At 55.6% G+C, this 20,266-nt stretch overlaps 2 protein-coding genes across 5 annotated transcripts in view; one reads left to right on the top strand and one right to left on the bottom strand.

Annotated features, from left to right (window-relative positions):
• The window catches only part of Cfap92 (cilia and flagella associated protein 92 (putative)), a 41,172-nt gene extending 26,567 nt beyond the window's left edge, over nt 1-14,605 (top strand). The window contains exons 11-16 of one of the 4 annotated variants that reach the window (XR_007106246.1): nt 971-1,165; nt 2,688-2,982; nt 12,707-12,868; nt 13,159-13,365; nt 13,441-13,791; nt 13,994-14,605. Coding sequence is in view for 2 of the 4 variants with exons in the window: in XM_047534612.1 (XP_047390568.1) it covers nt 971-1,165; nt 2,688-2,982; nt 12,707-12,868; nt 13,159-13,365; nt 13,441-13,671 (1,090 nt within the window). In the remaining 2 variants the exon portion in view is untranslated. Of the gene's footprint in view, nt 1-970; nt 1,166-2,687; nt 2,983-4,133; nt 4,595-12,706; nt 12,869-13,158; nt 13,366-13,440 lie in introns of those variants that run through there. The other 3 variants (XR_007106247.1, XM_047534612.1, XM_047534614.1) reach the window with 3 other exon arrangements.
• Nucleotides 14,606-14,781: 176 nt separating this feature from the next.
• Nucleotides 14,782-20,266, bottom strand: part of Acad9 (acyl-CoA dehydrogenase family member 9) — a 28,184-nt gene continuing 22,699 nt past the window's right edge. The window contains exons 12-18 of the mRNA XM_047534844.1: nt 19,271-19,399; nt 18,009-18,088; nt 17,544-17,670; nt 17,361-17,438; nt 16,959-17,087; nt 16,300-16,372; nt 14,782-15,769 (exon numbers count right to left, since the gene is read on the bottom strand). Of these exons, the coding sequence (XP_047390800.1) occupies nt 15,669-15,769; nt 16,300-16,372; nt 16,959-17,087; nt 17,361-17,438; nt 17,544-17,670; nt 18,009-18,088; nt 19,271-19,399 (717 nt within the window). The 3' untranslated portion in view covers nt 14,782-15,668. The remainder of the gene's footprint in view (nt 15,770-16,299; nt 16,373-16,958; nt 17,088-17,360; nt 17,439-17,543; nt 17,671-18,008; nt 18,089-19,270; nt 19,400-20,266) is intronic.

Here is a 20,266-nt window from a genome sequence, read left to right as displayed (position 1 = left end):
CTGGGTGTGGTGGCGCATGCCTGTCATCCCAGCAGCTTGGGAGGCTGAGGCAGGAGGATCGCAAGGTGGAGGCCAGCCTCAGCCACTTAGTGAGGCTCTAAGCAACTCAGTGAGACCCTGTCTCTAAATAAAATAGAAAAAGGGCTGGGGAGGTGGCTCAGTGGTGAAGCACCCTCACCCCCCCCCAAAAAAAAAAAGAACTATCACACAGGATCATGATAGCGGGTATATTTAGCAATCCCCCCAGGTGGCATTTGGGCGCCAGCACAGAGCACGGTGGCGGGTTGGTGAGGCGTTTGGTGGGCAGGGGCGTGAGGACCGTGAGCTGCAACAGCTGGTTTCAGTAGCTTCACTGATAATTGCCTTTCAAGGTCCCGGATTTTGAAAGCGCTTTTTACCCCCATCAAATGGCTTTTGCTGATGACACTTTTCTTCATTTGTTTTCCAACAAGCAAAACCAAAATGTCATATAAAATAAGAGGCCTGGGGCTGTAGATCCGCGGAGCGCCCTTGCCTAGCATGCACGAGGCCCAGGATCTAACCCCCAGGTTCGCAAAGTGAATGAATAAAGGGGTAAATAGATTAAAAAAAAAAAAAAAAAAAATTTTAAGTGGCTGAGGCTGGCCTCCACCTTGCGATCCTCCTGTCTCGGCCTCCCGAGTCGCTGGGATGTTAGGCCTGCGCCACCGCCCCGGGTCCAAGTCCATACTTTTAAGCCATAAACTTGGAAGTTAGAGACTTGGAATTAGAGACTCCCGAGTGGCAAAAACGGTAGCGTTTCCGTGTCCCTTCCCCGTGCTGCCCCCTGGTGACGTCCTCCGTAACGACAGGGCTCTGTCCCTGGACTCCGCAGGGCTGACGGCGGTGAGGGAAGCTCTCTTCCCGTTTGATTCTGGGCAGTGGCGCCTGGAAGCGCCGGGCGCTGGGCGGGCCTGTCCCCGTCACCCGCCCGGCCGCGCCTCTCTTGCAGGATCCCGCAGCTGCAGCTCGGGAGCTACAAAGTGCTCTACGACTCGCAGCTGCTCTTCCGCCACCGCCTCTACGCCGACCTGGAGACCGTCCTCTACCACGTGCACCTCTTCAAGCCCGTGTCGCTGCTCATGCGACACCCGGGGCTCTACTTGCGCAACGCTGTGCCGCACAAGACCTTCCAGGCGCTGGCCAGGTGCGGCCCCGCGGGCGGCGGGTGGAAACCACTGTCCTTTTTCTTAAAATTTTTTATTTCGTACCAGGGACTGAACCCAGGGGTGCTTAACCCCTGAGCCACCTCCCCAGCCCTTTTATATTTTATTTAGAGACAGGGTCTCCTGAGTTGCTTAGGATCTTGCTAAATTGTTGAGGCTGGCCTCCACCTTGTGATCCTCCTGCCTCAGCCTCCCAAGCTGCTGGGATTACTGGCGGGTGCCACCACACTGGACCCTGGGAGTAACAGTCCTCTGCACTCTGCTGGCCCAAGGAAGCCAGCCAGGGTGCAGACTCGCCCCAGACTGTGTCAGGGAGGCTGGTCCTCCGTGCTACGTCTGATCCTCTGTCCCGCAGGAAGCATCCTACAAGTGCAGCCACAGGGCAGTGGCTGGTTAAAATCCATTTCCCAGTGAGCTTTGGGGGAATGATGGTTTGAACCCCGGGCGACACAAGAGTGCCACTGTTTCTTCCCCGGCACAGTCTTGCCCTCCAAGCCCATTCCTCAGAAAGCCAGTGTCTCGAGATCCGTCTCTTCCAGCTTTTCGGTGTCTGCTCTCTGGTTCTGCTTTTCCCCTGGGCATCCCAGGCCTCCAGGGGGCGACTCTGACTCTTGCAGACAGAGATCTCTCACCCTACTGTGGTGGTGGCGCCTGCCTGCCAGCCAGAGGGTCTCACCAGTGGCTGGGGAGGCCGAAGCAGGAGGATCGCAAGTTGGAGGCCAGCCTCGGCAAGTTGGAGGTCAGTGAGGACGTGTGATCCTCCTGCCTCAGCCTCCCAAGTTGCTAAGATGACAGGTGTTAGTCACTGTGCCTGGCAAAGGAGGCTGTAGAAAGCAGGATGACGCTCAGTCTTCGAGGTTCGCTCAGAAGTCAGGCTCTGTACGTATTTTTTTGCTGCTGTGACCAAAAGACCCACCAGCACAGCTGTAGAGGAGGAGGAGTGGATTTGGGGCTCAGGGTGGCAGAGGGCTCAGTCCACAGACGGCCGGCTCCGTTCCTCGGGCCTGAGGGGAGGCTGAACATCATGGAGGAAGAGTGTGGTGCAGGGAAGCAGCTCCCCTGGGGACCAGGAGGCAGAGAGACTCCACTCCCAGATGCACACGTGTCCCCAGAGCCAGGCCCCAGTGCCACCTCCTCACCACACCACCTGCCTCCAGGTGCCCCCAGCGGATCCCCCAGGGAGCCAGGCACTGACCGGGTTGAGGCTCTCGGGACCGATCGTGTCCCCTCTGAACCTTCCTGCACCGTCTCCACGGGGGCTTCTGGGGACACCCACACCCACACCCCAACAACCCCAATCAAAGAAGAGGCTTCCGATCACGGGAGCCCTTCAGCTCCTGGGGGTCCAGGGAAGAGGGAAGAAAGCCAGGAAGGAGGCCAGACCCCACTGGGCCTGAGCCCTTCATTTGTGATCTTTCTAGAATTTTCCTTTCCTACCAAACAGGGACGGCTAGCCCTGCCTGTCAGGGTCCCAGGGCTGAGTGGGGTCCTTCTTCATTCCAGAATCTACACCATCTGCTACCACAGCACCAGGCTCAGGGAGGTGATTGTCAGAGACCTGCTGCCTTCCGCCACCATGATCAGAGACCTGAGCCTCGACTTCGGCCTCCCCATTTCTCAAGACGACCTCACGGATCAGAAGCTGCTGACCGTGTCCCCCCCGCCCGCCCCCAATCTTGAAGAATTTCGAAGTCGGGCCACTACCCTCAACTCGGAGGTCCTCGCCCACCAGGAGAAGTACCTGCGGTGGCGGAGCAGCATGCTCCTGAGGGCCAAGCAGAAGGACAGTGTCATCCAGGTGGGCCTCCCTCCGCCCTGCGAGTCTGGGCTCGCAGCACCGCCTGGGTTGGGATGAGAGGGAAGGGCGTCCTTCTCTGTCCTGCCTCGGTGCGCACGTGTGATATTTTATGTGACCTGCTAAGAGCATTCCTCAGTTGCCCCAGAAACAGGAAAAAAAGTAACTTGCATGATCAGATTTGAGGAGCCAGGCGCGGTGGCGCACGATGATTGCTCCCGGCGGCTCGGGAGGCTGAGGAAGGAGGATCGCAAATTGGAGGCCAGCTTCAACAAAAGAGAGGCCCCGAGCAACTCAGTAGGACCCTGTCTCAAAATATAAACAGAGCTGGGATGGTGGCTCAGTGATCTGAGTTCAATCCCTGGTACCCCCCCAAAATTTTGAGGAATGGTCTCCCCAGCCCTCCACCTCCACTCTCTGCCTCCAGTCTCCATTCTTCTAAGTCTTCTAGAAGCTTAGAAGCAATGTATGTGTGTGTTGTGTTTTTTTTTTTTTTTTTTTTTTTTGGTATGTTTGTTTTTTGGTCCCAGGGATGGAACCCAGGGGTGCTTACCCACTGAGCCACCTCCCCAGCCCTGTTTATATTTTATGTAGAGACAGGATCTCACTGAGTTGCTCAGGGCCCTGCTAAGTTGCCGAGGCTGGCCTCCAACTTGCAATCCTCCTGCCTCAGCCTCCACAGCTGCTGGGATTACAGGCATATGCCACCACGCCCAGCTGAGTCAATACTTTTTGTTAATATTATTTAACAAAACATCTGGAAGGTTTTACAGTAATGTGGATGCAGAGAATTTTATGTTAGTTGACAATCTTAACAGTTCCTTATCTTGAATAATTTATTGACATCACTTGGAAATAACTGTTCCAGGTTTTTTAAAAGTCATATTTCTATTATCATAGGAATTGCTGCTACAAATGGCTTTCAATTTTCTGTTCATAACAGATAACTGAAACACAGCTCGATTTTAGCTTTTCTATTTTTCCACTTTTATTGATGTTACAGGCATTAAAATCTACCCATTGAGTACAAGTAAATCAACAATGTCTCCTGAGTTTTGAGTTATGATGCCGTAGTCCACTTTTAGGACACTGCCATCCCACATAAAGTGTTCTCATGTTTGTTTGTGGTCAATCCTTCCTCTTCCATTCTCCAGGAATCACAGATCTGTGGTCTTTAAAGATTGGATTTTCCTGGATGTTTCATTTAAGTGAAATCATACGTGAACTTGTGTGTGCAGCTTCTTTCGCTGAGCATAATGTTCTGGAGGATCATCCACCGTCCTGAATATATCAGCTGCCTGTTCCTTTTTTATTGCTAAATAGTATTCCATTGGTTGACTGTACTGCGTTTTAAAAAATATATCCATTACTCAGTGAAATTCATATTGTTTCGTGTTTGGGGCTATTATAAATATTTGTGCTGTGAACATTGGCATACAAATCACTGTGTAAAGTGTTTTCATTTTCTCTTGGGTAGAAACCCAAAATAAGCTTATATTACTTTTCCTTTTTGTACCAGGGATTACTCAACCACTGAGCCATATCCTCCCATTTTTTTATATTTTATTTAGAGACAGGGTCTCACTAAGTTGCTTAGGGCCTCACTAAATTGCTGAGGCTGGCCTCCAACTCACGATCCTCCTGCCTCAGCCTCCCGAGTCACTGGGACTACAGGCATACACCACACCCTGCAAGAGAAACTTTTGAGGTGCTAAGTTACTCACTTTGAGGAATTCTAATTCATCAGTTTCTTATTGATTATGCTTTTTAGGTAAGACTGCCTAATCGAAGGCCACAAAGATTTCCTCCTCTTTCCTGGGCTTAGTGCTATGAACTATTTTCACTATTTTGGGGGATGATATAAGGGTCAAAATGAATCGCTTACACGTGGGTGTCCAGTCGTCTCTGCAGCGTCTTCTGAAAGCCTAGTTATTCCCCTACTGAATGGAGTTGGCAACTTGGTGGAGGCTCAGTGGACCATAAGGGCAGGAATTTGAGTTTATTCTCAATTATATTCCATTAACTTATATAGACATCCTAAAACACAGTTTCCCGATCGCTGCAGTTTTATAGTTAGCTTTGAAACTGGGCTGGGTGTCCAACCCCTGAGCCATGTCCCCAAACCAATTTTGTTCTTTCTCAAAACTGTTTTGATGATTTTAGGTCCGTTGGGTTCCATATGAATTTTAGGATTGGCTTGCCAATTTCTATAAAAAGTCCCAAGGGGATTTCATAGGAACCGAATAAAACCCAGAGATCTGTTTGAGAAGAACAGATGGCCATCTATCATCTGGAATGTTCCTGGCTGTGACTTAGGTCTTCTCTCCCTCAGCCATGTCTGTAGTTATCAGCATGTAAGTCTTACCCCTCTTTCGAGAAACTGATGCTGTTATGTGTTGAATTTTAAAATCTTTGCATTGTCCCTAGAATACAGAAATAGAATGGACTTGTATTTATTAATCTTGTATCCGGTGACCTTTTGAAATCAGGTCACCTGTATCCCTATGTTTTCTGTTGCTGTAACGAAAGAACGGAGGTTGGGCATTATAGAAAGAAAAGAGGTTTATTTAGATTGATTTTGGAGGCAGAAAGTCCAAGGCCTCACTAGTCTGCCCAGGGCCTCCTTAGCTGCCTCCCAACATGGCAGACGGCATCCCAGAGGTAATCCAGGCAAGAGGGAGGGATCAAATGGCAAGACAGGAAGCCACGGAGCAGGGAGGGATGAGTCTTATGACAAATTGTCTGTTTGCAGGAACCAGCGGATCCTGGGAGAACTGTTAGCCTCTTCTGAGGCTGGTGCCCCCGGGGCCGTGCCACCTTGTCTGGGCTCCACCTCTGATTGAACCCAGGGGTGCTTTTATCACTGAGCTACATCCTCAGTCTTTTTTTTTTTTCATTAAGACAGGGTCTCAGGCTGGCCTCGAACTTGGCGATCCTCCTGCCTCAGCCTCCTGAGTTGCTGGGTTGCAGTCGGGTGTCACCACGCCCAACCATATTTCTTCTTTTCCAAAAGTGTCAATTCAGATCATCTGCCCATTTTTCAATTGGATTATGTAGTTTTCCTGTTTTTTAAAGTATATCTTTATGAATAAACACATCTCAGTTTATCATACGCCTTGGCTCCTTTTCCAGCGGTTGCGTCTGACAGTTTTCTCGTCGCTTTGCTTTTCTTCCAGTGCTGGGTTAACCCAGGGCTCCGTGCATGCTAGGCAAGGCTCAGCCACTGGGCCCAGCCTGGGTCCAGAGACCGTGCCCTGAGGACAGGGTTTCCTGAGCTCCTGACCTGCTCCGCTGGGAATTCCACTCCTGTTTGCTGGGATTTCTTGGGCTCGGGTTTGCTTCACATTCTGTTTTTCCTTTCAGAAGCTTTTGTGGGGTCGTGAGCTTTCATGTTTCTGGCGGGTGTAGGGGCTGCCATTGGTTTTGCCCTTGAACCACAGCTGGACTGTCTTTAGGGCCGTGGCTTCACCTGCCTCCCCTATTCACCCAGAACCCACCGCTTTCTAGAATCCAGGGCTGCAGCTAAGTTCGATCCCTGCCTGATTCGTTTCTTCTCTCAAACTGATGCAGAGTGTCCATCTCTAGGTGTTCAGGTGGGGCTTGGAAAAAATCCTTTAAAAACGATTTGTTTTCAGTTTTTCTTTGGTACTGGGGATGGAACCCAGGGGCACTTGACCACTGAGCCCCATCCCCGGCCCTATTTTGTATTTTATTTAGAGACAGGGTCTCACTGAGTTGCTTAGGGCCGCGCTGCTGAGGCTGGCCTCCAACTTGAGATCCTCTTGCCTCAGCCTCCAGAGCCACTGGGATGATAGGTTTGCACCATAGCGCCCAGTTTTTGTCTTCCTCCTGCACTCCCTCCCTCTGGGACGAGTCTAAAACAGATTCTGGAACTTAAAGAGCCTCTCTCTGTCATTTCCGCCCTCTTTATTTATACTTGCTGGCCTTTTGTATAAGTTCTGATGGGTCAGCTCATCAACTTGATCTTCCTCTGTGATCATTATGTCAGCTAGAAATTTATAGCTTTAAGTTGCAACTGTCAAATTCTTTTCTGGACACTGTCGCTTCATGAGAGATACAACATTTCAGCAAATACATATGTATGAGTGTATTTGTGTACACTGTTAAAAACAAAAAATGCCAGGCATGAGGCACACGCCTGTCATCCCAGCAGCTTGGGAGGCTGAGGCAGGAGGATCAAAAGTTGGAGGCCAGCCTCAGCCACTTAGTGAGGCCCTGAACAACTCAGCAAGACCCTGTCTCTAAATAAAATATAAAAAGGGCTGGGGAGGTGGCTGAGTGGTAGAGGCTTGCCTAGTGTACATGAGGACCTGAATTCACTTCCCAGCACTGTGGGGAAAAAAAGCCAATGGCCTTATAACTCACCATCTAGCTTAAGAAATCAAATATTATCAATAGTTGGTGGTTTTGTGTTGCCCTTTTCCAGTAATCCTTACCCACGTTATGTATTTATCCCAAATTATGTATTTCTCTCTCATTTGCTTTTCTCCATAGTTTAATCACATCTGTGCACATTCACAAATATTGGGTAGATCTGCCTATCTTCGAATGTTACACAAATGGAATTTGACACACACACACATCTTCCATAGTTTTGATTTTTGCTCAACCATGTAGCTGTAGAAACATCACCATTTACTTATTGGTAGGGATTTTGTTTCTTATCTTTTGCTTTTTTTTTTTTTTTTTTAGTACTGGTGGTGGAACCCAAGTCCACTTTCCCATTTAGCTAATCCTAGTTCCCCCTCTTTTTAATTTTTTGTTTTGAGAGTTTGCTAAATTGCTGAGGCTGGCCTCCAACTCGTGATCCTCCTGCCTCAGCCTCCACAGTTGCTGGGATTACAGGTGTGCGTTACTGTACCCTGTAATATTTTGCTACTTAAGTGATATAATTGCAAATATGTTTATATGTCTTTGTCTAAAAAACATGCAGGATTTTTTCCCCTAGGATATACACTCAGGATTAGACTGAGTGGGAATTCCACTTATAGATAGTACGTTGCTTTCCAAAACCAACGCTGTGGCATTTATACCTGTGGCCAGTACCTCCTGGTTTCTGACTTCCTCTTTTCCCTCTCTAATGGTCACCGAAGGTCAAGTGTGGTAGTTCTCCCGTCTTTTCTCATAACTTGCTTTTGGCCTTATCTCAGGAACCTGTTATTACCACAAGGCCATAACCCCACTCAGCATTTTCGATGAAAACATTTAAACATTAAATGATTCGATTTTGTTCATCATATTTCAGCTTGCGGTCCATCTGGGATTTTATTTTTGTACGAGGGAAGAACCCGTTTCATTCCTTCCATGAGGATTGCTCTTGACCAACTAGTCATCCTTTCCCACAATTCCGTGGGGCCGGTTCTGTCCACTGAGTCATGACATGTGTCTGTTTATGGCTGCTTGGGAGCCCACTGAAGTCGCTGCTTTTCGATTTCCATATTGTACTCTTCCCATTGCCCTGATTTCTGCTCCCATTTTGATGTTTGCATTTAACATACGCCTCTTTTTCTGGTTTCTTCAGCTGCTAGGGGTGTTCTGGGAATCCAACCGAACCCACCCATTTTGACTATAAGCTTCTTAGGCTCATTAGGTGAATCCCACACGTTTATTTCCTGCTGCCTCAATTTCCATTTTTAATTTCTTCTCTGATCCACTGATCATCCAAGTATGCGGTAGACTTTCCAGATGCTAAGGAATCTTTCATTCCCCATCTCTTTTGATGGAGTCGCACCTTAATTTCATCTGCATGTGTTGTATATTTTCTGTCCTTTGTTGAGATTTGCTGCCTGGCTTAGCCTGATGCTTTGCTGAACATTTCAACGCCCTTGAAACTAGGTTCCTCCCAGAGCTGTTGATGTAGGTCAGTTACCTCGAGCTTATTTTTACGTGTGTTCTATATCCTTAGTGATGTGTCTAAAACCAGTTTCTTCTATCAGTTACTAGACGTCTGTTAAAATCTGCAAATATGATGAGTTTGTTTGCCTTCTTAGGCATGTTTTCCTATCTCAATATATGCAAATATAGGATCTTATTTTTTCTTTTTTTTTTAATTGTACATAGACACCTTTATTTTTTATGCGGTGCTGAGGATCGAACCCAGTGCCTCACATATGCTAGGTAAGTCCTCTACCACTGAGCTACAGCCCCAGCACCTAGGATCATCTTATCTTGCCAGTTTGATCATTTTATAACCATGAAAGGCCTTTTTTTTCTTTGTGGTGCTGGGGATTGAATCCAGGGCCTTGTGCATGCGAGGTGAGCACTCTACCAACTTGAGCTCCGTCCACAGCCCCGAAGGGCTTTTCTTAATGTAGAACGTTCCATCACCCCCGAAAGCATCACACACCTTACTAATTAACCACTGTTCTGAAATCAATGACCATAAAATGGTTTTACTTGTTCTTGAACTTCATACGATGGAGATACTCCTTTTTGCTACACATACATTTTATTTTTTAAAATTTATTTTTGTGGTGCTGGGGATTTAAACCCAGGGCCTCGTGCCAACTGAGCCATATCCCCAACCCCTACACATACATTTTAAAAAAGATTCCTCCACCTTCCTGCATACATATTTCTTGCTCAAGTTTTCCACTATATGTATTTGAACCATACCAGCTGGGTTTTTTTTTTGTGAGGGGATCATGAGGGAAAAGTAGCCTCCATTTTGGTACAGATCCTGAGAACTACATTTAATTCCTTGTGGGTATATACACAGAAGTAAAAGTCACGGGCAGGTATGTCTTTAGCATTTAACTGCTGTCTTTCCAAAGTGGTTGTATTATCTTGCATTATCAGCAAACGAGAGACAAGGTTACTCTTCAACCGTGCGAGCACTTGGATTTGTCACTCTCATTTTAGCCACTCTGGTGAGGCATACTGGTATTACATTTTGGTTTTTGTGTGTGTGGTCCTGGGGATGGAACCCAGGGGTGCTCTACCACCGGATACATTCTTAGACCTTTTCTTTCTTTCTTTCTTTTTTTTTTTTTGAAACAGGGTTTCCCCAAGTTGGTCAGGCTAGCCTTGAACTTGTGAGCCTCCTGCCCCAGCCTCCCAAGTGGCTGGAATGACACTCATGTGCTGCCACACGTGGCTACATTCTGGTTTCACTGTGCCTTTCTGATTGATGACCTTGAATGCTTTTCCACATTATCAACTGTCTTTTGTGAAATGCTTGTTCAAGTTCACGTTTCCCTCAAGATGAGTCGTGTCCTTACTCATTAAATGAGTTACTAGATGTTTTATGGATCTTTTCCTGATCTGTCCTTTTTTGTTGTTTTAGTGCTGCATTTTGGTGAGAAATGTTTAATATTAACTAATACCAATTCGTTTTTTGATTAGTTTGGGGATATCTTTCCTGGATTTAGAATTGTAGCTGGACAGGTTTTCTTTTCATTCCATTGTCTTTTGACTTCCACCATTCCAATTGATCGGCTGTTAATCCTATACTTCTTTTGACGATGACATGCCTTTCCCTAGTTGCTTTAAAAATATTTTCCTTTTGGCTGCGTGCAGAGGCACATGCCTGTCATCCCAGTGGCTTGGGAGGCTGAGGCAGGAGGACTGCAAATTCAAAACCAGCCTCAGCAAAAGTGAGGCCCTAAGCAACTCGATGAGACCCTGTCTCTAAATAAAATGCAAAATAGAGCTGGGGAGGTGGTTTAAGGTTAGTTGTTGATGAACCTTTATTAATTTTTCCTCGTCCTTTTCTGCTAAGAAAACTTTGCTAGGATATTGGATGCCATTACTTGTCAGCTCTGAGTCTTCCTGGATTTTCTTACTCTAGTTCCGATTTGCTTCTAGAATATGTTCAAGGAAAGGTCTGTGTAAACCACCCAGGGCTCTGAGCCCGCGCTTGCGCCCTCACAATTAAGTGGCGGTCTGCCTGGATGTCAAAGTGGAGACCGAAGCTGTCTGTCTGCAGCTGCTGCTGTGGACCCTGATGTCACGATGACACTTCTTGCTTGAACAGGCAGCCCACTGTTTCTCTCTGGAGTTTGGAGGATTTGTCTTCATACCTATTTTCTTAAATCTTACTACTGCTGATGTTTCTGGGCTTGGAAATTTCCAGGACATTCCCTGATGCTCATTATTTCTGGAATTTCCCTATTTCCATTTGCCCCTCCTTTTGGGACTTGCTATTTGAATGTCACCACTTGTTTTCAGCATCTAGATGTCTTTTATTTTTTCCAATCCAGGGCTGCCTTCTGGGACCATCATCAAAAGCTGACCTTTCAGTTCATTACCTCATTCTGCAGTGAGTCTTTCCCTGGCATATTTCATCCATTTGCATTGAGTACTTTTAATTTTTGGGAACCAGGGACTGAACTCAGAGGCACTCAACCACTGAGCCACATCCCCAGCCCTTTTTGTATTTTATTTAGAGACAGGTTCTTGCTGAGTTGCTTAGTGCCTCACCATTGCCGAGGCTGGCCTCCAACCTGCAATCCTCCTGCCTCAGCCTCCCGAGCTGGCTGTTAAGTACTTTTATAATCACTCTTTCTTCTTTAGTGTGTCTCGCCTGCTTCCAAATGCTAGTACCTTCTCTCTTTCAAGAATGATTGTCACTTTGAACCTTAAGTTGCTCTAGCGATCTGGGTTTGGCTGTTCACTTATGCACCTCTCAAGCCTCTGGTCACTTTGGCTGCGAGGTCAGATCCCCGGCGTAGAGAATCCCAGGCACCTGGGGTGACTGTCGATCGCTACTTTCTTCCCCTCCACTAACAACTCTTTTGGTCAGAATTTGAACTCTAAGCCACGAGGAGACAGCGCAGGAGCACCTGCTTCCCTGTGGCAATCGCCCCAGCTCCAGGGTCTGGAGGGAGGAGCGCACCTCTACTTCCAGGGATGACAAAGCGACTGAGCCTCGCGTCCCTTCCAGGACACCTAGGAAAGCCAGGAGGGTGAAGGGGTGTGCCACTGAAACCCCACACAGCGCACGACGGGGCTGCGGCCCCGTGTGGCTCTTCAGCATGTTCTTCTGGAACGTGCTCAGCGGCCTCAGCTTTGTCCCTCACCCCAGGACCCTTGCCCGGCCCTGACTGTGGATGCCAGCCACGGGCTTCCTGGGGTGACCTCTCCTCCGAAGCGCAAATCCAGCCCTTCCCCTGACTGACTCCCACTGTTCCGCAGACTCCAAGGTCCAGTCTCGGGGGGGTCAAGGTCGCTGTTGTCACACCAAGAAAAAAAAAAAAGCTTTAAAAGCCAAGATGGTCACTTTGCCAAAGGTCACTGGGCAAAGGGGAGGCGAGCCCGTGACGCAGGACACTTGGAGTGGCCTCCTCCTTTCTCTTCCCGCAGTGCTGGGGTGGAGGCCCCGTGCTGTCGATCTCGGCTCACGGCTGTTTCCAGCCGGGTCCTGCGTGGCTGCTGGAGAGGACGCAGCCCGGCTCCCGGCACGTGGCCCTTGCTGCTCCGGGTGCCAATGTCCCCCAGCCTCACGGTGACAGCCTCCCTCCTGACCATCGCAGCCACACCCTCGATGGCGCGTTCCTCCTGGTGACCGTGGGCACGTCACAAACTCGGGGCCCGATGGAGTCCAGTGTGACAGTGACGGGTGAAGTCACAGCGGCCTTTGGATGAAGAATCCTGCGCTTGCCCACCAAGCGCATGTCACTGCGCGCTGGGTGGCAGCGGGCGTGGGGCCCGTGTGGGTGGTGACAGTGGGTGACGGTGGGTGACGGTGGGCCATTTCTTCCTTCAGAAAAACATCAGGGAGGCCTTCCAGGTGGCCAGGAAGCCCGTCTCCAGGGCGAGGATGATCAGAGTCCCCAGCCCCGTGGACAAGGGCGTCCACAACTACAGCACGCAGGCCCTCAACTCCGCCCTGCTGGCCAAGCAGCAGCTGTACCGAGAGATGGCCAAGGTGCGACAGGCCCCGGGGGCGGTGGCGGCTGGCCGACCCCCGGCTCGCTCCTCTCTGACCACCGCTCAGGGGGCCCGGGCGACGGCCAGCTGGGGAAGTGGGGGTGGGGCCGCTGTCGCCTGGACGGGGCTCAGTCTCAGCTCGGCTCCGGGTGGAGAAGGTCTCGGTCGTCAGGGGGCCACAGCGGGACACCCGGGCCAGGAACCGTCAGCGTGCCCCCCGCTGCTGCCAGGACCCACGTGGGACCCTCGTGGCCACCAGGTGCCACCAGTGTGTCACCCTCACTCCAGGAGCCAGGGAGGAGGTTCACGTACTCGCAGAGTTACCTCTCGGCCACGGTGGAGCCTCGGGACTCGGAGGAGGCGCAGAAGGAGGCCCAGCGGAGGTCGCGCCAGGCCTGGCTCACAGCCGCGGGGTTCCAAGTGACGGGGCTCCAGAGCAGCGTCACCAGCCACCGTCGGGACTTCATGCTGCTGCCCATCGGAGAGCTCGCGGAGGTGCGTGGGCAGGCGCAGGCCTGGGGCTCTGCGTGGGGACCGCGTCCCTCTGACCTTGCTTGTCCCCTGGCCTAGGTGTGGCGGGAGAGCCCGTCCTTCTACCGGGTGCCGCGTCCGGTGCTGGACCGCGAGAGGTGGAGCTGGGACCGGCGCCACCTGGACTTTGAGCTGTACAAGAAGCCGCCGCCTTTCCTCGGCCTGCCCCCTCCCGTGGCGCCCAGGCCTGTGCCAGGTAGCGCCGGGGACCCGTCCAGGCCGGCGGGCAGGCGCGCTGGCCCGCGCTGCGTCTTCGGCGCTGCCATTTGACTGTCGGTGTCCGTCCAGTCCCCAGGCTGGAAGTCCCGGTTCAGAGGGGCCTGGGGCCGTGTCCGGGGCTGGGGCCCCGGAGCTGTGGATTCTAGCCCGGGGGACGCCAGCCGCGACGAGGTAGGTCCCTTCCCCGCGCTGGGCCTGGCTCCTCAGCCATGAAACGGGGGCTCGGGAGGCAGGTCTAAGGGCCGCCGGACCCTCCAACGCCCTCTGTCTGCGGGGAAGGGCGAGGAAGCCGGGTCGCCTCCCCCAGGTCCCGTCTCAGAAGAGTGGCCTCGCCATCATCGAAAGGCCATGACCCAAATTTGTTGGTTTGCAGAGAGAATTTAGCTGGGGAGAGAGGAGGGGACCCAGCAAGGAGCCGGCCACACACAGCTTTCCAGAAGCAAGACCAGAAAACTAGCTCCAAACACCAGCAGCTCCGTCAAGAGGTCCCTTCTCCACGGGCCTGCGCTTCACTCTTCCCTCCCGACACGCCCTGGGCCTTTGGAGACCGCGGAGGAGACTGAGCCCAGAACGCCAGGCGTGTCCCAGGGGTTCCACCACCAGCCTCCCCAGCCGGGGCTCCCTGGGCTCCACTGGCAAAAAGGAGGCTGAGAAACGCAGGCTGGACCCCCTCTGCTCCGCCACATCATGCTTAAGAACACTCAGAATCTCTGATGGGAAAGGGGGGACGTGGCCTGGCGGCTAAGCCGGTGACACGCCGCAGGATGGATGAAGAACTGGAGCCCGCGGGAGTCTGAAAGGCCCCAGAATCAGGGTGGGGTCTCATGGCCTCCCCCAGCTTCTCTTATTCAGAGGAACGCTGTGTGGCCTCCTGTCCCTTTGCCACCATTGATTACTAGTTGGGGAAAAAAACCCCAAATCAAAAAATAAATAAAGCTTAGGTTTCAGGCAGGCAGAGTGGTGCACGCCTGTCATCTCAGCGGCTCGGGAGGCTGAGGCAGGAGGATCGAAAGGTGGAGGCCAGCCTCAGCCACTTAGCGAGGCCCTAAGCAACTCAGTGAGACCCTGACTCTAAATAAAATATACAAAGGGCTGGGGAGGTGGCTCCGTGGCTAAGCAGCCCTGGGTTCCATCCCTGGTCATCCCCCCACCAAAAAAAAAAAAAAAAAAAAAAGACTTTAGGTTCCACTGGAAAGTCATTTCCAAAGTCACGATACTTATCGATGTTCCCCTTCAGAAGATGTTACCCCAACTGGCAGAGCGCTCCCTGAGCCCGTCCCCCTCAGCCATCCGGCTTCCTGTGGCCACTCCTGCCCTCACAGCAGAGTGCCCGGCGCCCAAGTCACCAGGGCTGACAGGAGCTGAAGGCCCGCAGATGAGGCGCTGGGACTCCGCGTCCTGCACTGGCAGGAAGCAGGCTGGAGGAGCAGCGAGCCTGCTGTCCCGCCCTGTCCTCAGGGGCGGAAGCCATCCTTGCCAAGACCCTAGCGGGGACAAGCGCACACTGGGCCCGCGAGGGAGGATCCAGGACCAGGGCTCGGCCAGGACGCTTCTTGAGCCCCGAGGCTGTGGCCAGACACTGACCTCTGTGCTCAGGGCCCGTCTCACGCGGTGAGGACGGAGGGCGCCAGGAGGTTCTCAGGAGCACGCAGGCCCCCTAACGGCCAGCTCTGTGGACGAACGTGACCAGCACAGCGAGGCGGGAGGGACAGAGACCGCGGCACTTTATATTCCTTTCTGTTGAGCGTCCCTGACGTGAGCTGGGAGGGCACTGTGCTCCGAGTTTGGGTGACAAGGACGCAGCGAGCGAGCTGCCCCTGCCCGATTCCCACGAGCTCCCTGACGCAGCTCCCGTCCTGGTCCCTGTCCCTGTTCGGAAGCCCCACGTCCCTGGATGCAGGGCCTGAGGTCAGAACCAGCTGAGGCGCGACAGGGCGGAGGGAGCCGGCGGGCCCCGGGGGACGGCTGGGCCCGGGACCACCCGTGGCCTCCACCTCGGGGCAGGGCTGTCGGTGCCGGCTTGGCCGGGCAGGGACGCGGTCCTAGAATCAGCACGTGCTCTCCAGGGGGTGGGCACAGAGGTAGGCGCGCTTCTCCAGGATCTGCCGGGACACTTTCTTAATGTGCTCGTCAAGGTTTTCTGGAGCGTCTGGGGGGAGAGGGTGTGGGTGACCTTCCTGCCCTGCGACCCCACGACAGGGCTGGGGCGTGTCCTCAAGGTGACCACTCGGGAAGGACAGGCCTCAGTCCCAACTAAAGAGGCTCGTCCTCGTCTCTAAAACGCCCCAGGTGGTGAGGGGCTGGGAGTGGGGACAAGGGCCTGCTCGGCAAATGGACAAATGGTGGAGAAACCCCTTCATCCAGCACGTGCGCCGGGACCAGCCCAGCAGCAGGAGGCTGGGCACACGCCACTCCCCTGGCGATGGCTCTGCCATCAGCAGCCACCGCTGGTCCAGAGCCTCGGCCTGCGGGCCGTGGGGGTGGGAAGGGGACCCGCGTCACGTGGCCAGGAGGACGAGCAGGCGGGGCACACCGAGCCCACACCGCACGCGTTTGCTGGCCCTCGGGGGAGGGGCAGGCTGACGCCATTCCCCAAGTCGGGTACGGAGTCCCCTCTTGGTGGCCTTCCCTGGGCGGGCGGCCCGTGCGCAGGGGCTGCTCCCGCCTCGCGCCACTTACACTTGTCCAGCTGGGACAGGCTGAGGAGGTTCTGGACGTAGGCCTCCGTGCAGAACATGCTGGCCAGCAGGACCTGTGAACCAGGTCGGGGGCGGCTGTGGGTCCTGGGGTCCACCTCTCACCTCCCAGGACCCCAGCTGGGCGGCCGGGCTGAGGTCCACAGCCCTGGCACAGCGGCTGTGCAGTCAGCCTGACCCCAAGCCACTGTCCCCTAGAACGGGCAGCTCAGCCTGAGACCGTCCTCTTCTGTGAGGGGACAGCAGCCCTGTAGCGCTGTCTGCACCCTGGACTGTGCCCGACGCCCGTCACTCACCGCCCTCCTCCCTCAGGCAGGAGACCCAAGGAGGCTGGGGCCAGGTCCCCGAGCAGCAAGGACCCCCCGAGGCCACAGTGTGGTGACCTGCACAGCTTCCTGGGTGGCACCTCCGTGCGTCAGGGACCCCACCAGACACCGCGCCCCTGGCCCTTCTCCAGGACGTCCCCCGCGGAGCCGGCCCAGCCCTCCAGTTCCAGCTGCTGGTTCCACTAAGGGCCAGCGGGCAGGAGGCCTGGCGCTCGGCAGCCTCGCCTCTGGTTCCAGCCGGGCCCACACGCGCCTGTCCCCAGGCCGGGCTCTGGGACCTGTGCAGCTGGCTTCCCGCGCGGGCTGCCGGGCTCACCTCGTGGTCGTGGTTCCGGAGTCCGACGCGGATGGCACGGCTGGCCCGGGACAGCACGGCCGTCATGCCGTACAGGTTGATGAGGACGTTGGCCACCCGCTTCATGGCCAGCTGCTCCTCCACCATGCTCTGGGGACGGTCTCGAGTGGAGCCAGCCTGCCCGCCCAGCCCCCCCAGCCACGCCCTGGCCGACTGTCCCGGGCAGGTCCCAGGCTGGACCCAGGCCCCGGCGGCCGCCTCGCCCGCCCCTCCTCCCAGGGAGCCCCTGTCCCTCGGAGGTGCTGGAGGACCTGCAGACCAGCACCCGCAGGCTGCCCGGTGCAGGCCAGCCGCCTGCTCCCACCCAGAGTGACCAGGGCTTCGTCCCAGGCACAGCGTCCCTGGCCGGCAGGGCCCGCCTACCTTCCCGAAGCGGAGCAGCAGGGTCTCCACGGTGCGGCCGAAGTAGTAGACGTTCTCCTCCAGCTTGCTGGCGCTCTCCTGCGGCGGGACGGGCGCTCAGCACCTCCCCCTGGTCCACGAGGGAGCCAGGTACCTCCCCAGGAGCCCGGGAGTGTCCCTCTGCCTGGCCCTGAGCACACTCACCGCCAGGCTGGGGTGGACGGCCCCGAGGTCACCCGTCAGCCCCAGGTCCACCGTGCGCCTCAGAGAGTCCCGGAGCCTGCGGCCCACGGTCTCCACGATGGTGCTCACGTTGCCCCGTTTCAGTTCGCTGCCGAGAGTCCACGCCCAGGACTTGAGGCCCCGCGCCGGTGCCTGCGGCCAGATGCACCCGCCCACCCAGCAGGACAGGCGGGCTCCAGCCTGAGGGCTCTGCGGGCGCCATCGGCAGCCTGGACCCGGGCTTCAGAGGGACCTAAGCTGCGGCCCTGGCCGAGGGCAGGGTGGAGCGGGGAAGTGGCCTCCTGCTGGCCTCAGGGACACCCACACCCATGAGGACAAGCCCGGGCCCTGTGAGCCGCACCCGCCCGGTCCCCGGCCCCGCAGCCCTTGCTCTGCTCTCTGGCGGCCGAGTGGGGCCCTGGGAGCCACGGTGGGAACGTCACCTACTGGATCCTCGCGGTCAGGATGCGGCCGGCGTGCTGCATGCCCGTCAGGGCGATGAACATCCGCAGGATCTCGTTGGTCCCCTGTGGCCGGCAGTGTGGGGTCAGCAGCCCGCCCTGTGGTGGCCCGGCCAGCCAGGCACAAGCCCACACGGCAGAGGCCTCGCCTCAGAAGCCCCGGGAGCAGGGCGCTCGGGGAGGGCACCCACCCATGGACCAGCCAGCGTGGCCTCTGGGGACCCCGCACCCCCGTGCCCACCTCCCGGGGGGTGCCCCGTCCCCTGAGCCCCAGGCTCCTTGGTAGATGGACTCCGGCTGTCCCTGGGTGCCAAGGGCAAGACACTGGCCTGGAGTACGGCCCGCGCCCCCAGGGAAGCTGCCGCCGGCTGGCGCCACCTCTGTGCGGGACACTGGCCTCGGGTCTCACCCGCCCGGGAGAACCTCCCAGAACAGGCGTGGAACCGTCCCTCCCTCTCCAAGGCTGCCGAGGGCGCCCAAGGTCCCTGTGACCTGCTAGCGGTTCCTTTTCCGTCTTGGTCCTGCGCCCCTGCGTCCAACCCCCTTTCTGAGGCCAGAGGTGACCCGAGCCAGGCCACCGTGGGAGGCTCGGCTGCTGCTTCCAGACCTCCCCCCACCCCACCCGGGGCTCGCCTTCGAGGTCCTGTCTGGGCCTGGAACCTTCCAGCTGCCCTTCTCTACCTGCTTGAGACCCCGCTGCCTCGGGGAGACGCCGGGCCCCGTACCCGCACCACAGCACCCTCCCGGGGCGGCCCAAGGTCGTGGCTGCGGCCCTCGCCCGACCCTGCCTGGCCCACGCTGGCCAAGCTGACCCTTTGGGCTGGTGAACTCACGGACGGGAGCAATTGAGAAGCCAGGGCCGGGAGGCCCAGGGACGCCCCTACTGACCTGCCTCCATTTACGGACAAGGAAACCAGGACCAGAGGGCAGAGCCGAGGTGGGACTGCAGCCAGGTCTCCCCCAAGATGCGCGGCCATGCCGGCTGCCCAGACGCAGCTTGGCAAAGGCCCACAGAGAGTTCCCAGGAGACACCGGGCTCAGGGGCAGGACCTGGGGGGCTGCTCAGCCTCCCCCGGCCTCCACCCTCTGCTGATGGTTGAGGTCCGTGCAGGGCTAGGAGGGTTCCATGGAGGACACAGCCCGTCCTGGGCCACACGGGCCACCGCTGGGCCCTCTGCAGCACTTCCCAGGTCCAAACAAACAGGGAGGGGAGGACGGGCCACAGGCGGGGGTCCCGGGGCAGCTCACCTCGAAGATGAGGAGGATGCGGGCGTCGCGCAGCATGCGCTCGTAGGGGTAGTCCTTCATGTAGCCCGAGCCCCCCAGGATCTGCAGCGCCTCGCTGACGCACTGCCAGGCGCTCTCGGAGCTGAACACCTGCCACGGACCAGGGCGGAGTCAGCGCGGGGGTGTCAGGGCCGAGTCCCTTCCAAAAGGACCTGCGCCCCGCACTGCGGGCTGGAGGGGGCTGGAGGCTGTTTGAAGAACTGGAACCTGAGGACGAAACTGAGCCCTGAAAGAACTCACGAGGTGACCACAGGCAAGACCTGAGGCAAGGCCTGGAACACACTGAGCGGCTCCCTCCTTGGCCTGTCACACCTCTCGAGCCTTCCTTCACCCCTCCCCCACCCGGGTCGACTCCTGTGCTTTAAGACCCATCTAGGGCCAGGCACGGTGGCGCACGCCTGTCATCCCAGCGGCCTGGGGGCTGAGGCAGGAGGATCGCAAGTGGGAGGCCAGCCTCAGCAACTCAGTGAGACCCTGTCTCTACGTAAAAATATAAAAATGGCTGGGGATGTGGCTCAGTGGTTAAGCACCCCAGGGTTCAATGTCTAGTACCCACCCCACCAAAAAAAGAGCCACCTCGGATTCCACCTTCTCCAGGAAGTGTGACCCACTCCTGCGTGGCCCCCTTCGCCCACGACTCCCTTCTCTAAAAATCAGGCTGGACACCCGGCCCTGCATGACCGTGACGTATTTTTCTGTGTCCCCTGCGAGCAAGCCGGGAGCAGAACGCTGCTGTAGCTAGCAAGCCCCTGGAAGAGGGTCAGCTCACGGGCACCCGTGTCCACAGTCCCTGCTGAGAGGGCCGAGGGCGAGATGCTGAATGGAAGCAACGGCACCCCGCCCGTGGGCCACCCTGGACGAGACTCGCTGCAACCTGCACGGAATCCTCGACCTTCCCCACCGTCGCCCCGGGGTGCGCCCTTCTCTGAAGCTGTCCGGTCTCTCTTCACGTCTTCT

The sequence above is a fragment of the Sciurus carolinensis genome, chromosome 19, assembly GCF_902686445.1.
Source record: "Sciurus carolinensis chromosome 19, mSciCar1.2, whole genome shotgun sequence".
Lineage (NCBI taxonomy): Eukaryota > Metazoa > Chordata > Mammalia > Rodentia > Sciuridae > Sciurus > Sciurus carolinensis.
The sequence above is the reverse complement of the archived record's forward strand: the minus strand, read 5'-3'. Positions and strand labels throughout refer to the sequence as shown.